This window comes from Thamnophis elegans, chromosome 2 (genome assembly GCF_009769535.1).
Source record: "Thamnophis elegans isolate rThaEle1 chromosome 2, rThaEle1.pri, whole genome shotgun sequence".
NCBI lineage: Eukaryota > Metazoa > Chordata > Lepidosauria > Squamata > Colubridae > Thamnophis > Thamnophis elegans.
This window is the reverse complement of record NC_045542.1, coordinates 34,303,904-34,321,652: the sequence shown is the minus strand read 5'-3', so window position 1 is coordinate 34,321,652 and position 17,749 is coordinate 34,303,904. Positions and strand designations below refer to the sequence as shown.

The 17,749-nt window shown below is 41.0% G+C and overlaps 1 protein-coding gene and 1 long non-coding RNA gene across 3 annotated transcripts in view; one reads left to right on the top strand and one right to left on the bottom strand.

Annotated features, from left to right (window-relative positions):
• The window catches only part of LOC116504387, an 86,598-nt gene that overhangs the window by 35,364 nt on the left and 33,485 nt on the right, over nt 1-17,749 (top strand). The window lies entirely within an intron of this gene.
• The window catches only part of RAB11FIP4 (RAB11 family interacting protein 4), a 67,458-nt gene continuing 51,169 nt past the window's right edge, over nt 1,461-17,749 (bottom strand). For both annotated transcript variants that reach the window (XM_032211373.1, XM_032211375.1), the window contains exons 9-13: nt 17,637-17,718; nt 13,533-13,670; nt 11,161-11,316; nt 9,853-9,996; nt 1,461-6,949 (exon numbers count right to left, since the gene is read on the bottom strand). In XM_032211373.1, coding sequence (XP_032067264.1) covers nt 6,833-6,949; nt 9,853-9,996; nt 11,161-11,316; nt 13,533-13,670; nt 17,637-17,718 — 637 coding nt within the window. In that variant the 3' untranslated portion in view covers nt 1,461-6,832. The remainder of the gene's footprint in view (nt 6,950-9,852; nt 9,997-11,160; nt 11,317-13,532; nt 13,671-17,636; nt 17,719-17,749) is intronic.

The following is a 17,749-nucleotide window of genomic DNA, read 5'->3' as shown; positions in this document are numbered from 1 at the left end:
TCCTGAAAGCTGGCAAATATTTAAGTATTTGCAGTATATTTTTCTGGCATTCAACATAGTTTATTAACTCAGCAATCTTACAAGTTAAGGCAAGAAGATTATTCCCTTGTGGTGGGATAAATGAAGGGAATTGAAGCTGAGAGAAGGGCCTTGGAACTCAATATTTAATTGAGGGTGATTTTGCTTCAGTTCATCTGACCCAAATGAGGAAACTTCACAATCCCTCTTAGAATGAAATAAATAACGTATTTAGTTAGGATAAGCCATCAATTTAATTTGCTGTAAACTCTAAAATGGGCAGAAATGATGCAACCCATTATAAATAAAGACAACAAATCAGGAAGGATCATAGTTTGTGTATGTGACAGCGAATGAATGTGAATTGGATTTTTACAAAAGGGCAAGAGATAATTCCATTTAACACAGCAATGCTAAAAGAAAACAGAGCTAATCAGTTATTTCACTATGTGCTCAGGACAACAATTAGTGCATCTAAGTAAAAGAAAGACATTCTGTACAAAATGAATACATCTGGTTTTTTTTTACATTCTAGTGAGGCACATGAAATACAAACTTAGTTCTATTTTATATATACACATTTACAGTAGATTGTTCAGGTAGGGATGGCAAAATAAAGATCAAATAAAAATAAAAGACTTCAAACATATAAAACCTGTGGCCAATAGCATGAATTTCAATAGACATGAATTCTGTACATAGTCAAGTAGAAGGCACAAAAATACTAAAATCATGCAAAATATTTTTTTTAAAAAATCCAATCCTTACACATAACTACATTCTGTGCAATAAAGCGAAACTACAATAGTGGTTCCCACAATAAAAAAATACAGCAATTCTCAATTTCTATCAGTACCAAAACACATTGGGGATTGAACAGCTACTGCCTTGTAACATACAGATCAAAGATGCTTAATTTGTTTTCTGCCCTGCTCATCTTGAAAGACCAGCTTGCTAATTTCATAAATTGGGGTGAGCAGTGATAAATCTGAACTGAGGATTTGCATTAATTATACCTGTGGTCTTTAATGGTGAAACTTTCCCACCTTTTCCTCTTGTAATCTTACTTATGTACATGCATGGGCATTCTGAACAGCCCCTATCTGTAATTCTGAGGTGTTGACATGCCACTTCAGAAGTACAAGGATAACAATGGATTAATTTTCCAAAAAAATGAACACTAAGATCAGAAAGGGAACACACTCTTATTTTTTCTATCGTCAACAAGCGGAATCTAGGGCTCCAGGGAAGCTACCGGTATATCTTTTTTTCCCTGCCAGGAATACAATCACAGCCAAAGGGGTGTTGACTTGATCCCATTTATCAGCCAAAGGAGGAATTGCTATAGGGGCCTCACTTTGCCAGAAACAAAACTCAGCTACAGGTGATCATTGCTTTGGGAATGCAGAAAAGGGTAGAATATTTGCAGCCAGTTCTTTGTCCTAAAGGAAGAAGGGCCACCAATGCTATTTAAGCCAAAAGACCAGAAGCAGCTCAGATTTATAACCTATGACTTTGTTTTAGCCTTTGTTTTCTTTCTCTTCATATCCCATAACCGAAAACCCAAGCACCAGATAATAGTTGTCCAGGCTTCTATCATTATTTGAAAGCTAAAATTCAGAATCTGAGTTGTAGAATTCAGATTGTCTGATCAATTCTAAAAAATTAAACCTATTTTGATAACATTTTAGTTTTCACTACTATATGTGCCCTACTATATAGACTACTGAATAGGAAATTTCTAGTTCATCTGTTCATTTGCCAAGATGAATGATGCTTTTCCTAAAATTCACAATTTTAAATAATGGATACAGGAAAAGTGACTAAATCTCCCAACATTGTAGAATTCAAAGTAGAGCAGTGTAAATGTATTCTGTTCAATGTAATATGCAACTGTATTCATGATTTCAATGGGGGAAAAAATCAAATCTACAACTTTAGTGTAACATCCATGGTGGTCAGGATGTCTTAAATTCTACTAAAAGTTTTGAAAGTTACTGTTTTTAACCTCAGGGATGACTTGTTGTCCAGTGAACACTTGTTGCCTTTAGAGAAGCAGTTCTTTTTTGCTTTCACAGAATACAAACTGGATTGAAGGCACTCCAACAACTAGAAGTAGGGAAGAGATCCAATAAGGGAGACTAAGAACAAAGTGTCTCAGTTTCAACCAGCTGTTCATCAACATTATCAGAATTTTGAAGTTCTATTAAAGCTGTTGGATCAGATTAAAGCAAACTATTTGTTTCCAACCATGGACTGTTACGTCAGTGCCTTGCCCCATTGTACAAATACAAAAGAAATCCTGGCTCAATAGACAAGCATACACTAATGTACTTTATCCTAACCAAGAATAAAAGTGTCCTGACAGTGTGATGAGAAATTATGTTGAGAAAATGAAACTATTGGTAGATGCCCATTAGTAAATCCCATTGGCTAAAAGTGACTCCTATCTATTTAGCAGCCTCTCATAGTCAGGTTTGCACATGGATTAGGTTGACCTCGTTACAACATGCACCTTGCACTGGTGAGATCTACAAGAGCTGAAAAATTATTCTGCCCAACAGACAGCAACAGAAATTTACTTAAGGACCACTGCAAATAAAACCTTGTTATCTTTTGAGTGTAGAATAAGAACTGATGTTTGAAGCATAACATTGATCTTGTCCCTAATGGGGTAACCTCTAAAATATGTGGACTTCCAAAGTTCTTAGCAGCTTAAGTCTTTAAAAAAGCACTTCCAGTGATGAAGAGCCTGAAATTCACTCAGAACATCTGTAAACTTTAAAATTAGGACACTTTTCCTAGCAAACAAGATTTGTGCCTACAGATTAAACCCAATTTTAACTAGCAACTCTTTTTCGTGTCCTGCATGGTAGTCTTTTTTTTGCATAGCACAAATGTATCGATACCCATTCAGAAATAGTGATTTACTTTCAGCTAGAGGCCTATCAGTTATAGTTTCAATATAATCCAGCAATCCACCCTGCTTCAACTTTCCACTACTAAAGACACCCAACTCCTGCAGCCTTGGTTCAGAGGCATATAAACGAACCTGTTTAGAAAGATCCCATCATATTCAATCATAAGTAAACAGTTGCCCTCTGTTAATGTACTATGGTCCCTCCTTTTTGGCCTTATCACTGCATTATAACACAATATTGTACTGGTGGCCAAACATGTTCATCAGAAGAGCTGACTGGCTTTTCAACAACTTCTGATCTGAAGTCATGCTGGAAAACGTTAGCATTGGTAGAAACTTATGTCCCAGGTACATGAATTCTAAACAAGCTATGATGATCAAGCAGGCCTCAGGTATCTGCACTTATTTCTCCCAACCTGTTGTGATAAAGCAAAGGCAGTCATATAATACAAACGCAGACAACTGTCTAAAGAAATTGTTGGCTCCTAGAAACATCATCAAAACATTGCTTCACAATTTCTATGGATCATCTATGAGCAAAGAAGAAAGCTGATGGACGCAAAGACTCATTTAAAACCCACCATGAATACTGTGTGGATTGAGGTTTGGTAGCAAAGGATTGATTTAATACAGTCCCAATTTATAAGGGATTCAGATTATCTAATCTGATAAACTAAATGCTAGTTTACCGTGAGATGCACCATCGACCTAAGAGGCACCACATTGGGAAGGTTTCTCTCCCTCAATACTTGCTAATCCAAACCAATGTAATCATCTGCAAGCAAGACTGCCTTTCTGCCACCTCTTGGAAACCACTTCGTTCTCCTCAGTCAGGATTACTCCTGTTTCATATAAAACCCTTCCTTCAGTTTCCATCCATTCACCTCTTCGCCTCCTCACTCGTGGAGATTTCTCTCTCTCTCAGAACTTCACCCCTCAATCTTCTCCAAAGTCAACATGCCCAATTCTTTCAGCTTTCAAGAACTTTCAGATACATTTTGCTTCCTTCCCTATCAATTCAACTGATGAAGTCATCAATTCCTCACCACCATTAAAATATCAGCAGGATAAACCAAAAACAAGCTGGAGTTAAGTAGCCTTAACCTCAGTCTTTTGAAAGGCAACCTGTAAAAATATAAATTCTCCAGAGGTCCATGATTGCTACATCACCTCCCTTCCCAAGTAGAGAAAGGAAGCATTGCTCTAATTTGCAGAAAGTGGATAATGTAGAAAAGTGGGGGAATGTGGTTCCTTCAGGAGCGGGATTCCTTCCAGCCTACGTGAGGCATTGGAAAATCCTGACTGAGAAAAGAATTCAGGATTCTCCTTTATTCAATCATGACTGGACTACCTAAAAAGAAGGTAGTGATGCAATTGGAGTCAGTTTCATTCCCACCAAATTCCGAAGATCGAAAGCCAACGAGGTATTAGAAGTTTAGATGTTGAGTAAAAAGTAATGGCTGGCTCTGGCCAGTATCACCTTGCATTAATTATTAGCTCTCTTGCTACTAATTAGAAAATACAGCCAATAAACACAAGGCTATGACCCCACATGCAGTCGTCATCCCTGCCCCCCCCCCCGAGATTCATACTTCTGCAGAAACACTTGATTGAATGTGAAATATCTTAAGTACAACATAATGTCATAATTTATATACCATCCTGCCACGTAATTTGGAAACAGGTTTCAATGCTTAGAAGCATCAATACTTTCAGTACTGATAGTACAGTAACCTCTGATTCAATATTTTTATTCTTTTAAGACTCTCAAATTAATTACGCAAACTTTACTCAGGACACTGTGAGGGAAAAAAAAGACAGTTTCATTTGAAAGTGGAAATGTGCTTATGAAAGAAAACAATACATATGAACCACGTTTTTTCTATCCATTACACAGAGCATGCAGTTCCCTTTCATGTGTGATGGGAAAGGCAATCTTGGGGCTTCCTAGATATTTTTAGACTACAGATCATATCATACTTGGACACCAACTGTACTGAACAAGGCTTATGGATATCTGTAATGCAGATATCCAGGGAGATATCTTGCGCCTATCTTTGGTGTGGGAAGACCATGAGGCCTGCACACAAGTCATTACAGAATAGCACACGCCTCTTCTCTCACATGCATGTGACTGCATGTGTTCATGCACCAGAATTGTTACTGCAATGCACATAAAACTTGGCTTGTTGGGTTTTTTAAAAAAATCAAAGCACATCTCAGACAGGAATGGAAAAATCTTGAAGTGAAAAGACAAAACTCATTTCCATCATGGTCCCCTGCCCAAGCCCTCGCTTAACTTTACAGATTTCCTTATAGCATGCCTGGGTAAGTGATATATAAAACGCCATGAGGAATGCTGTTACAGAAGCACAATTGAAAAGAAAAAGGGAGGAGGAGGAGGAGGAGGAGGAGGAGGAGGAGGAGGAGAAAAAGGTGGTGGTGGTGGTGATGGCAAGGGCAAGAGACATGAACAGCCTGAATCAATATGAGAATATTTATTGATGGCACAAATTGAGCGTAATATTTTTTTCCTGTAAATGCAGGAAGCTGTGATGCTCGATTAACAGTCGTTTCTGGCTTTTCTGCGCTAATCACCCCCAGTAAAGTAGGCAAAACGTTTAAGTGAAACTCCAAAATTGCATGAAATAAATATTAAGCATGTATAAACATCTTTTTCCTAAACCTGTAAAAAAACAATTTAAAATGTTGCCTTGTCTGTAAAAACAGGGTCAGTGTCACCCATGAGTGCCTAAAACCCCCAATCATTCTCCACTTCTTAACTGCTTTATTAGCAGAGGGTGCTTTTGCAGATGCTGACACAAAGCAATATAAAATGAAGTGATTTAAAAACAATTGGTTTCTATTTCTTACGGTGGCAGCCCCGAGTTCTCACCAATGAACCAACCCTTTGTGTGGAACCAAATAGCTCTCTGCAACTACCACTTTTTAATGCTTGTTGCTGAAGCTGAATCAGGGCTGGGACTGTTTTGTAGCCCCGATGCACCCCGCATTTATGAACCCAGGTCTCCCACCACCAGGGTCCTTGGTGATGTTGTGATAAAACCCAAAGCCAGAAAAAGCACCTCGGGAATAGTCTGATAAGTTGAAGAAAATATGGAACCCCAAGACCCATTGTTTTCCTGAGTATTCCAGATTCCCCCGGAATACAACAAACTGTTCACCATCCCAAAGGATTCAAAGCCAATTGGGGTCGAGATGTAGAAACTGCTTTTTGATTAAAACAGCCCAAGTTCAAGCAGAAACTTGTAAATTTTCCGGAAGACCCACTTTTGCAGCATGCATACATTCAGATCTAAGGAGAGGACTTCAGAAACATAACTTGGACAAAGTTAAAACAACACAGCCAACAGCATCAGTGAGAATTCAACCTGATAATACAAGATATTTCTGAGATGATGAGAGGGAGGCGATTCATAAGACATAAACACTCAGTATTGTTTGTAGGCTAGGAAAAGGCCTGGCACAAGTTAGTTTCCATCGTGTTTTATCTTTTCATCTAGAGGTAGTATCAATTTTTTTTTTCTGTCTGGTATCTAAAACAGTGCAAAATCCAGTTTTGTGATTTTTCAGTTATAATCCCTAGCCTCACCACAGAGAGAGGGCGTGGAAAATGGATCGATGCAAATTATGAGTCACAAAATATACTAAGCTCATATAAACACGCCCTGTGTATATCCACACAAGTTTTTTTTTCTATTTATATATATATAATATATATATATACGCGTGTGTGTGTTTGTGTTTTGTATGTTATGTGTATTGAGAGAGTTATATATATGTATATATTTATAAGTTCATATACAGTAGCAAATAGAGATACTTGAATCTAAAGGCATCCTATCTGCCCACCTCCCTTCCCACCCATAATCTTCAATTTTTTATTTCCAGGATGGACGGATTGTGGTCTAAGATGGCCAGGATGATCTTGTCCATATATTGGCGCAATCTGTAGTTGATCTCCTCCTGTTCTTTGAGGGCTTCCATGAGCTGAAACGAAAAAGAACTAGATTAAGAAACCCTCTGGAGTCACAACTACTCCCGAGAACCTCTGCATCCATTTTACCAGAGTGCTCCTGAATTTCAAAAGTTTGTTTTCAGCATATTTTTTCTTTCCAGATTATTTTAATGGTGATTCATTTGGATGGGCGGAAGAACCGTGGCTATTCCTTCACCCTCATTCTACAAATTGTTGAAGCCCTAATGAATTCAACACCATACTTTCAAGCAGAAGCTTCACCCCATCTTTGTGCCTCAGTTAATTTATGCGTGGCACGACAAAACCGCAAAGCCCTTATCTGCGGAGACATAAGCGCATCGCTAAAGCCGCGACGTCATCACCGCGCGTCATCACCACCGCGACAACAGCGCGGCAACAGAAGGGCGCTTTAAAAGCTGATTTTAATTAAGGCAAGGGTTAGGATTAGGTTTAGGGGTTTGTTTTAGGGTTTGTTTTAGGGTTTGTTTTAGGGTTAGGTTTAGGATTAGGTTTAGGGTACTGAGTGCTTGGGAATGCGCGGATTTGCCCTCCGCGATTATGTCATCGCGGTAGGGTCGCGTTTTTCCTTAGCGCTTCGAACGGCGCGAATTAGTCTTCGCGCTTATGTCTCCGCGGATAAGGGCTTCGCGGATTTGTGGTGGAACCAATTTATGCTCTTTTATGCAGAAACTCATTGGAAGCCACTGAGAATCAATGTATACTTTGGTACGAATCTCAATTCTTGGGCATGTAAGATGGATAAAGACTCAGTCATCTGTCTCTCACAGAGGAAAGAACACCCTCACGTCCTCTAGTTCTTTTGGACAACTCTTAGAATTTGGCCACTGCCTTTGAGCTATTAGGGGTTGGTGCACACATTTATTAAGGTGGAAGTTGTGGCTAGGAGGGCTTTTGCTCACTTTGTCTTGTGTGACAGCTGCAGTCATAACTAGATCTGCAGATCCAGTTTACAGTCATTCTTGCCCTTGTCCAGTGATTGCTACCCTTTTAGGCACTGAGTGCCGAAACTGAAGCGTGCATGCCGGAGTGCCAGAACCCGGAAGAGAGCAGCTGGCTGGTGCGCATGTGCACGGTGACCAGCTGCTCTTCCAGGTTCTGTTGCACGCATGGATGCTGGACAGCTGCTCTCTCTTGGGTCCCAGCATGCACATGTGCACCAGACAACTGGTGTTTTCACTGGCCGCCATGCATGTGTGCACCGGAACCCAAGAGAGGTGATGGCCGGTGCGCTGTCTGACGTGCATGCATATGACAGAACCCAGAAGAGCACATGGTGACAGCGCGAGTGCCCACAGAGAGTGCCATAGGTTTGCCATCATGGCCCTAGTCATTTCCACATTGAACTACAGCAATATGCTCCACATGGGGTGCCCAGCTTCAGTTGGTACAGAATGCAGGAGCGCAGCAGTTCTACGCATTCCCAGAGCAGAACATATTACACCTCGGCTCCACAAGCTGCACTAGTTACCCTGAGCTTATCAGCCCGCTCAACATGGGCTCTGTTCCTCTCCAAGATCTCATCTATAATTACTGTCGGTCACCTAGCCCAGCACACTGAGTAACAACTATGGCAGAGTTAAAATAAGTCAGAATCATGCCAAGGATGATTCACTTCTTTTAAAATGAGAAACTTACGTTTGATAACATTACTTTCCATACACCCAGAATAGCTAAGGCAAACACAATTAATCCATGCCCTATAAATACACAGTTGCCCAGTCTTCAAACTATGGTATTTGATAACAAATCTGGCAACCTTTGCTCAAGGTTGCATAACAAAATCTGAACCAGATTTTAATAAAACCAAAAAAAAACCAAAGGCACCCGGAATAACTTTCTGAATGTATGATGGGTTTGCTGCACAAAGGACAGAAAGCTAAATCAAAATTCGGTGAGCCAAATCGATTGAGATTGGAAATGAAATATTTGGGGGGGGGGATGAAAGAGGAGACAGGCTGAAGGTAAGGCAGGATTACAGAACCCGATGGTACTGTATATTCCGCTGTATAAGGCAACTTGGGGTATAAGACGACCTCCTACTTTCAGGCGCCTGCAAGCCAGCTGAAGGCTTCCGTGCTTTCGTAGTTTGAGCTCAGCGCCTTCCTCCTCCAGACCTCCAGCCAGACCTTACTAAGCCATCTCAGCGCTCATCCATCAATATGCCTAGGTGAGAAGCGCTGAGGTTATCAACTGAAAGGCCGGCATCTGCACTGGTGGTGGCCTGGCTTTTTGCTTGGCGGCGTTGCTTTTTCTTTTCTTTTGTTTTTTTGATATACCCAGTGTATAAGACGACCCTCGATTTTTGAAATATTTTGAGGAGTTAAAAAGTTGTCTTTTACACCGGAAAATACAGTATTTAATTCTAAATTGTTGTATTTTTGTATCTCTTTGCTGCCATCCAGTGGTCATACAGATTTCTGCAGCCCAGGTCTGGCAGCCCTAAGATTCAGGATATTCTCCTGAACAATTCCTGTAGTGGTGCACAGAAACAATTTTAAATGAAAAATAACTCTGGTTGTATAAAAGTACGAGAGAAGAGAAATAGAAAAATGTCAAGAATTTTAGTCAATTCTAATGCTTTAATGCAGGGGTGTCAAACTGGCCACCCGCAGGCTAGATGCGCTCCACGAAGGAGAAAAAAAGTCACGAAATGTCATGCGACAGCAACATGATGTGCAAGTTTGACACCGTGCCTTAGTGCCCCTGTATGCCGATGTCATCCCAGCAAAACCGATATAAGATATCCCAAAGCAAATGTGGCACTTCTATTCCATGATTTTCAAATGTCAGCGTTCCCCACCAAGTTAGGTTTTGGCCAAGTTGATTGCCGAGAGATATTTTGCCAGCCCAGTCATTGAATTAGCTGTAAGGAGATTGCTACTGGTTCCTTTACCTCATCCCTGGAGGCAGAGTCAATCTCCGCTGCCAGCGACTGGGCTTTTGTCTGCGTTGCGAAAAGGTTCTTAGCTTCATAAAGGCTGAGGCTAAGGATTTGCCCATTGAGGTCATCGTTCTGGTCATGAAGTTTTTGATTCTCCTGTTGAGAGAGGAAGGAAAGAATTAAGTGATTAAGGCACCTGGTTAGTCCTGCCTTAGCAATAGCAATAGCACTTACATTTATATACAGCTTCACTGTGCTTTACAGCCCCCTCTAAGTGGTTTACAGTCAGCTTCTTGCCCCCAACAATCTGGCTCCTCATTTTACCCACCTTGGAAGGATGGAAGGCTGAGTTAACCTTCAGCCTGGTAAGATTCGATCTGCCAAACTACTGGCAGCCGGTGATCAGCAGAAGTAGCCTGCAGTGCTGCACTCTAACCACTGCGCCACCAGGGTTCTTAGGCACAAAGGCACAAAGCTAGTTGGGTAATCTTGGACCAGTCCCTCTCTGGGTCTATGACAACTCACCACAGCCAACTTATCATGGCCAACTTGCCACGGGACAATTTGCCATAGCGAATTCACCGCAGGACAAGAATTACACTAATATCAAAGAAATGGTGGAATAAAAATATTAAAGAAAGGATGCAAAAGGAGGGGCAAAATGAAATGTGAATGACAAAAATTAAAATGATTTTTTAAAAAATGATTTTAAATAATTAAATTGAATTGCTGAATTGCCCTTCCGCCCACTGTCCTGTGGTGAATTTGGCCCTATTGAGTTGGCCGTGACGAATTGGCCATGGCGAGTTGTCCCATTCCACCCTCTCTCTCAACCTTAAAAAGCAAGCAAGCACAATCCACTTCTAAAATCTTGCCAAGAAAGCTGCAGGACCTGTCGCCGGGACTGGAAGACTGACTTGAAAGCATTTGCACAGACGCACACATACAAAAGGCAAACAAGGAGCCATTTGCTTAGCACCTTAAGGATACTTCAGATGAACATTTGCTACTGTGCTGCCCCCCTGCCCCTCCTTTTGGGCCTAGTAGGCCTCCCTGCAGCCTCCTGGGAGCAAAGATGGGCCGCGGAGGGAGGGGGGGTCGCAACCCCCTGCTCCTCACACATGCGCGGCAGAGACCCAAAAATCAGCTGGCCAGCGGGAGGCGCATGCACATGCGCCGTGGAGCTGAGCTGGGGCGAAGGCTCGCATGCCCGCAAAGAGGGATCTGCCTCCACCTGTGGCACGTGTTCGCCATCACAGGCTTAGCTGCTTTGGAGAGAGAAGGTCCGTTTTGCTCCCTCCTTCTTCAGCTGTACCTCACCTGTTTTAGACGTTTAATTTCATGTTCCATTTCCACTTCTCTTGTCTTGGCGTTGAATTCACTCAAGCTGGAAGAACTTCTTCCTCGACCGGGACGCTCACAGTCAAGCTTATACAACTGAAGGTGTTCCAGCTCCTTTCTCAGATCCTCAATGAGCTGCAGAAAAAAGCAGAGCACAATGGACCCTTGGGTCAGGTCTGCAGCCAATTCCTTTTGGGATCTTTGGCCTGCCACACTAATATTCTATTCTACTATGCTGTTTCTTTAGTGGGGAATTGGGAGGGGGAATAGTAAGGAGTAGAACGTGATGATGTTATTTGGAACCCCGACACCTTGTGGCTAGGAAGACATGACACATATATTTATGCAGTGTCCCTGGGCCTACCTTCCATGACAAGCAAAGTCAATGAGGAAGCCAGATTCACTTAACAACTGTGTTACTAACTGAACTGCAGCGATTCACTTAACAACTGTGGCAAGAAAGATCGTAAAATGGGGCAAAACTCACTGAACAACTGTCTCCCTTAGTGACAGAAATTGGAGGCTCAATTGTGGTTGTAAGTTGAGGACTACCTGTACTAGTTATGATGATACCTGAACCAAAATTGCAATGGTTGTTCCTATACTGGCTACCTCTTGTTCAGGCTATTGAGATGATCTGGAAGATTCAGTAAGTTCAAAACAGGGCATAGTTAGCTTGCTTTACAAAGACTAGTTGAGCACCATGGTGCTGGCCACCAGTCTACTTCCGGAATTGTATAATCTATTCCTATTAACCTTTAAACCCTTGACTGACTTGTTGAAGTAGATGTTCTGGCTTTAAGTCATTTAGAGGTTTATAGGTTAACATAATCCAGGTTATCTCTCTGGAGCCTGGATTTTCTCCTGAGGCCTTTTTTCAGCTTCCTATGTTCTAACAAGGCAAGATGAATGGCAATCAGTGGTGGAGTTTGCATTGTGCGGTTTGCATGGTGGAGTTTGCTTTAAGAATCTTTACTGTATAAAGGTTTTACACCTTTAATGTTTTATGGCTATCTTATTGTTATTGTATGTTCCATTTATTGCCATTGATTTTGCGGCTTCTGATTTTTTATCTCATCTGTTGTGTTGTTCTGTACAAAAGATTTCGTATTTTTATATTGCTTCAGGCAGCTTCTACACAGACGTATTTTGTATTCTTTTTCACCTGCTCTCTTATAGACGCCGATTTTGTGTATGCTTTAAACGATTGTACATTCAGAGGACATCGTCTGCTATTGGGCAGTATTAGAAATATTAACTTTTTTTTCATTACAGGAAAAGACATTACAAGACAAGTAAAATAGTCACATAAATCAAGGATGGTATAATTGGCTAGAGGAAAGGGGGGGGAAGCAGGAAAGCAAAAAAGAAAGGAAGAAAGATCAACAAATTAATAAACAACTACAAAACTGGAAAATGATTAAAAGAGAGAAATACGAAATAGACTCTAGCAAATAAATAATAGGAAATGGATACAAAACGACTCAAATGTAATAAAGGTTGTTATACATAGAATACATAGAATGTTATATATAGAATGAAGAAAAAAGATATATGAAATAATATAAATGCACACACACACATTATATAAAGTTATAATTATAAAAATTTGTATAGATAAAAGAATCACAACAGGTATGTAAAAGAAGTGTAATGTGTTACAAAGATGTGAAGTTTGTATAAACAAAATAAAAAGTTTTTTTTAAAAAAGTCAAGGATGGAAAAAACCTCAAGGACAATATTTTTACAGGTCTTTTTCTAAGCCCAAAAGACATCATAGCTGAGTGCAGAAGTGAGTAGGTTGCCATACAAGGAACAATTTCAATTTCAATCAATTCAAGTTTCAACTTTCCAGATTTATCACCATTTATCATCAATCCTCTGGGAATAATCACTGCAGCATACGTGAAAGGGCTTTGAGGTTTTTAGGAATGCATTTCTGAAAATGATTGCTAGGCAGCTGTTATTCCTAACACCCCTGCTTCAGTGACACAAGGCAAGCCACCATGCAGGTTTTAAAAGTTTTTATTTATATTGAAAACATGATTTTATTTAATCTTAGTGTAAAACAGGGGTGTCAAACTCGATTTCATTAAGGGCCACATCGGCGTTTTGTTTGTCCTCGGGAGGCGCAATGAGAGTGGCCAGCTTTGCGTCACTCGTGTCAGGAGTGCCAATGGTGGCCCGAGAGCTCTGCCAGCGAAAATGGACTGTTTCCAGGGTGGCCCTGTGGGTCAGATCTAAGCACCCTGCGGGCCGAATCCGACCCCTGGGCCCTGGTTTAAAAACATCAGCATCAAGAGGGGACATAGAAGATGTGCTGGTTGTATGCCACCAAAATTGTTACCAACCTCCTGAGTGGCTTCTCTCTCCTTGTTAAATTCCAGTCTGTTCTGCCTCAGTTTGTCCATCATCCTTTTATACAGATCCATTTCATCCTTCAGCCTCAGACTGGTATCTTCTAATCGGTCAGACATTCGCTGCCTCTCCTGATGAAGGTGAAAAGAAGGTTACAAACGGCCAGCGATTCTAATGGTCATTTTCAATGTACAGGGAGTTGATGGAAGAAATTTGCATAGGCATGTAGAAAACCATTCATGGCAGCTTAGAACCTTTCAGGCAAGCAGGTTAATTTTTCCAACATGGGAAAAATTCTGAAATGCGGGTCTGTTCAACTTTTCAGAACTTTTGAGAAGAGAAACATTTCTAAGCCATGCAATCTGTCTGTCACTCAGCATTCAGATTCTCACTTCAGTTCATGCAATAAGTTAGCTTGGGACCTGCAGAACAAGACAGACAATGGCTTGCTCTTTTTTAAATGTCAACAAGACTGCTATATTGTCTTTTTGTTCTTTAAACTGTACACCTCTTTCTCTTTGAAGATCTTGCCAACTCTGTCCAACCATGACTTACTTACTGTTCCCCTTGTTTTTCCCCCCATGTTTTGCAATTTCGTCATTCCCTCAAACCACCTAAACATACTATTTACTCTTTTGTCTATTCATTCTATGTTCATATAGCACTATTCTGACCGAGGCTTCCCAAGGGCAGGAAACAAACTCTTTGCCCCGGAAAAAAACTCTTTTATTAATTTACAATGAATTCTGCTCATTCACAGCCAGCAGTCTTTCAAAGGAGGATTTATGGTCACAGACCTTATCTGGCTTGGAGAGCTGACCAGCAGATATCTGCAGAACTTGGCAAAGAATCTCAGCAAGCCACTAACCAATTAGGGAACTAATTGTCTCCTGCAAACTGTACTCCCCTTTTGCTCCTCTTTTATTTCCTCTGGAAGGGCCATTCATTGTCCACCGGTAGCCTTACTTCCAAGTCGACCTCTGTTCTGTAGCTATTTCCTTCGTCTGGCAACTCTGAGTATGCACATACTGGGAACAGGCCCAGCTGTTCGTCTGCCTCATTGATGTCTGACTCTGAAGGCAGCTGATAACTATCGGACAGCCCTGGCCCCCTCTCTGCCTCCAACACAGAGCCCTCATCAGAGCCTTTCCACACTCCAGGACTGGCCCATGTTCCTCCCCAAGCTTCTCACTGTCCGAATCTGCTGCCAGCTCTGCTGGCCGCTGGTGGGCCACTACAAGCACCCCTTCATTCTTGATACTACTTCTTCTAATTTTACCACACATTCTTAAGTCATTCCCAGTGCAATCAATTCCATACAAGGCGAACAGAAATGTTTTTACACGTAATCATTTTGCCTTCCTTTGACTGACCTACATTCATCCCTTGCAAGAAAGGGATATTTACTCCTTTCCAACAGCATTTACACTAACTCTTAACCCACAAAATGCTATGTTAGCATTTTGTTAATTAGAGCATTTATGGCATCAGTTCTTAAGAATATCAAAAACTATTAAAAGTTATCATGGTGTGGGATTTGATCCTAGCGAATTCTTTTTTCAATATAACAGTAACATCAGCAGAGTTTAAGTCACCAATCGTAAAGAATACTGGAGAATTGTCAGTTTGGTTCTTTTGTTATCAGGCCAAAAGTCAGGGCTCTCACTTAAATGTTCTGCCATAAAGAAAACTCTATGGGAAATTATTGATTTTCTTTGAAGAGTGGAATATGGCAGCCAATGTGATGTAGTGATTAAAACATTGGATTAGGATTGAGGAGACCCAGGCTGTAAGTCGACCATCAGCCCTAGAAGCCTCATAGCATGGCTTTGAGCCAATTACTTTTTTTCAGCCTCACAACCATAGAATTGGTGTTAGATTTTAGGAGAAACCTTCCTATACTACCACCTCTTACAATACTAGACAACACAATATCAACAGGAGAGACCTTCCAATTTCTAGGTTCTATCATATCTCAAAACCTAAAATGGACACCTAATATCAAAAACGTCATCAAAAAAGCACAACAAAGAATGTTCTTTCTATGCCAATTCAGGAAGCTCAAACTGCCCAAGGAGCTGCTGATTCAGTTCTACAAAGGAATCATTGAGTCTGTCATCTGCACCTCTATAACTGTCTGGTTTGGCTTTGCAACCAAACAAGGCAAGCACAGACTTCAGAGGATAATTAGAACTGCAGAAAAAATAATTACTGCCAACCTGCCTTTCACTGAGGACCTGTACACTGCACAAGTCAAAAAGAGGGCCGTGAAAATATTTACAGACCCCTCGCATCCTGGACATAAATTGTTTCAACTTCTACCCTTAAAATGACGCTATAGGGCACTGCACACCAGAACAACTACACAAGGACAGTTTTTTCCCCAAACGCCATCACTCTGCTAAACAAATAATTCCCACAACACTGTCAAACCATTCACTAAGGCTGCATTGCTATCACTATTAATCTTCTCATCATTAGTATCACCCATCTGCTCCCACTTATGACTGTAGGACTGTAATTTTGTTGCTTGTATCTTTTATATTGACTGTTTCCGAGTATGATTTCATCTGTACCCTATGACTATCATTAAGTGTTGTACCTTATGATTCATGATGAATGTATCTTTTCTTTTATGTACACTGGTAGCATTTGCACCAAAGAGAAATTCCTTGTATGTCCAATCACACTTGGCCAATAAAGAATTCTATTCTATTCTATCTACCCTACATTTTATAGTAGGGGGATGGGATAGAAGGAGGAGCTCCTGAAGGAAAAGTGGCATATAAATAAAAACACACCAAGCAACCAAAGAACCTTCTTTGTTTTTCCTACTCATTGCTATAGAGCTGTAAATTCATACAGGAAAAGGGATGATTTGATACTGTAAACAAAATCTAGTTACAGAACTCACATGACTTTAGACACACACATTGTATGCATGTTCCCTACTATCAAGTCCCTCCTGGCCACAGAGAAATCTAAGCCTATGATTAATGAACAAAGTACACAAGGCTACCTACCAGATCCCAAATAGGGAGCCACATAAACATCTGCCCTTCACAACAAGATTTTTCACAGGCACTCAAATCACATGCCCACATAAAGCAATAGTGGGTGTTACTTTAATCATTTTCTGCAACATAGCTTGGTCTTACAGATACCCTATGTACACTGCTTGTAAATTAGTTCAGCTGGCTTCCCAGAGCAATGTCATGCAGTCATTCCAAGTGCCAAAACGGGGGTATGTGCATGCACAGGGGGTGCACCAGAAACTGGAAGAGCAGTTCCCTGGTGTGCATGCGTGTGCCAGGAAGCTGGACTTATGGTTTCTGGCATGCGCATGTGCCCCGGTCACCTGATCCTTCTGTTTCTGGCATGCATAGGCATGCAAAGACCAACTGGTCGGCATGCATGCGTGCTCTGGAACCCGGAAGAGCAATGAGTGAGGGCTGGCATGCCCAGCGAGATGGCTCTGCAGGCCACTTCCGTTACGTGTACCACAGGTTTGCCATCATGGTCCTAGGAAGTTGGTATTTCCCAAATTTTGGAAGAAATGCCAAACTGTTCCTAATTAGCTCTGAGCTGAGAATATGTTAGTTGCAGCCAATTCAAACAACTGACCAGAAAAAAAGGGAACAATAGTATATCTAAGTGCTGCTTCCTCAAGGTATCGCTGATAAACTATTTGTCTCCTATGATTCTACTCAGAAATCCCTTTCCTGGTCTTCTGGTCAAACACGTTCGCTCCACTGGCAGCAGCCCTGCTCAGGTAACAACATTAAAAAAAAAAACCATGCAAGATAGAAGCAACATACATTTTAAAAGCTGAGAAGTCTACTAAACAACTCTCTCATTTTATTATTCTTGGCTTACCCTATCAATGTAGGAGGACTAAAAGCTAAGATTTTATACTTTATTGTATATGTTTTGCTTCCACTGCCTGATCCCAGCAGTATTGCTGCAATGAAATGCTATGTCTTGACGTACAAACCAGTCCACCCAGAGAATTAAAAATTAAGCTGTCTAGGCTGAGACTACAGGCTAGTAGGAAAACAAAGGGGGGATATACAGCAAACATTTGCAAACTCAGTTACCTCATCCAGTTTCTCTGTTTGTGATTTCAGTCGTAGGACAGTGGTTTTGAGCTCACAGTTTTCCTCTTCCAGTTGCTGAACCCTGAAGGCAAGGCAGAAGTTTGGTAACTGAA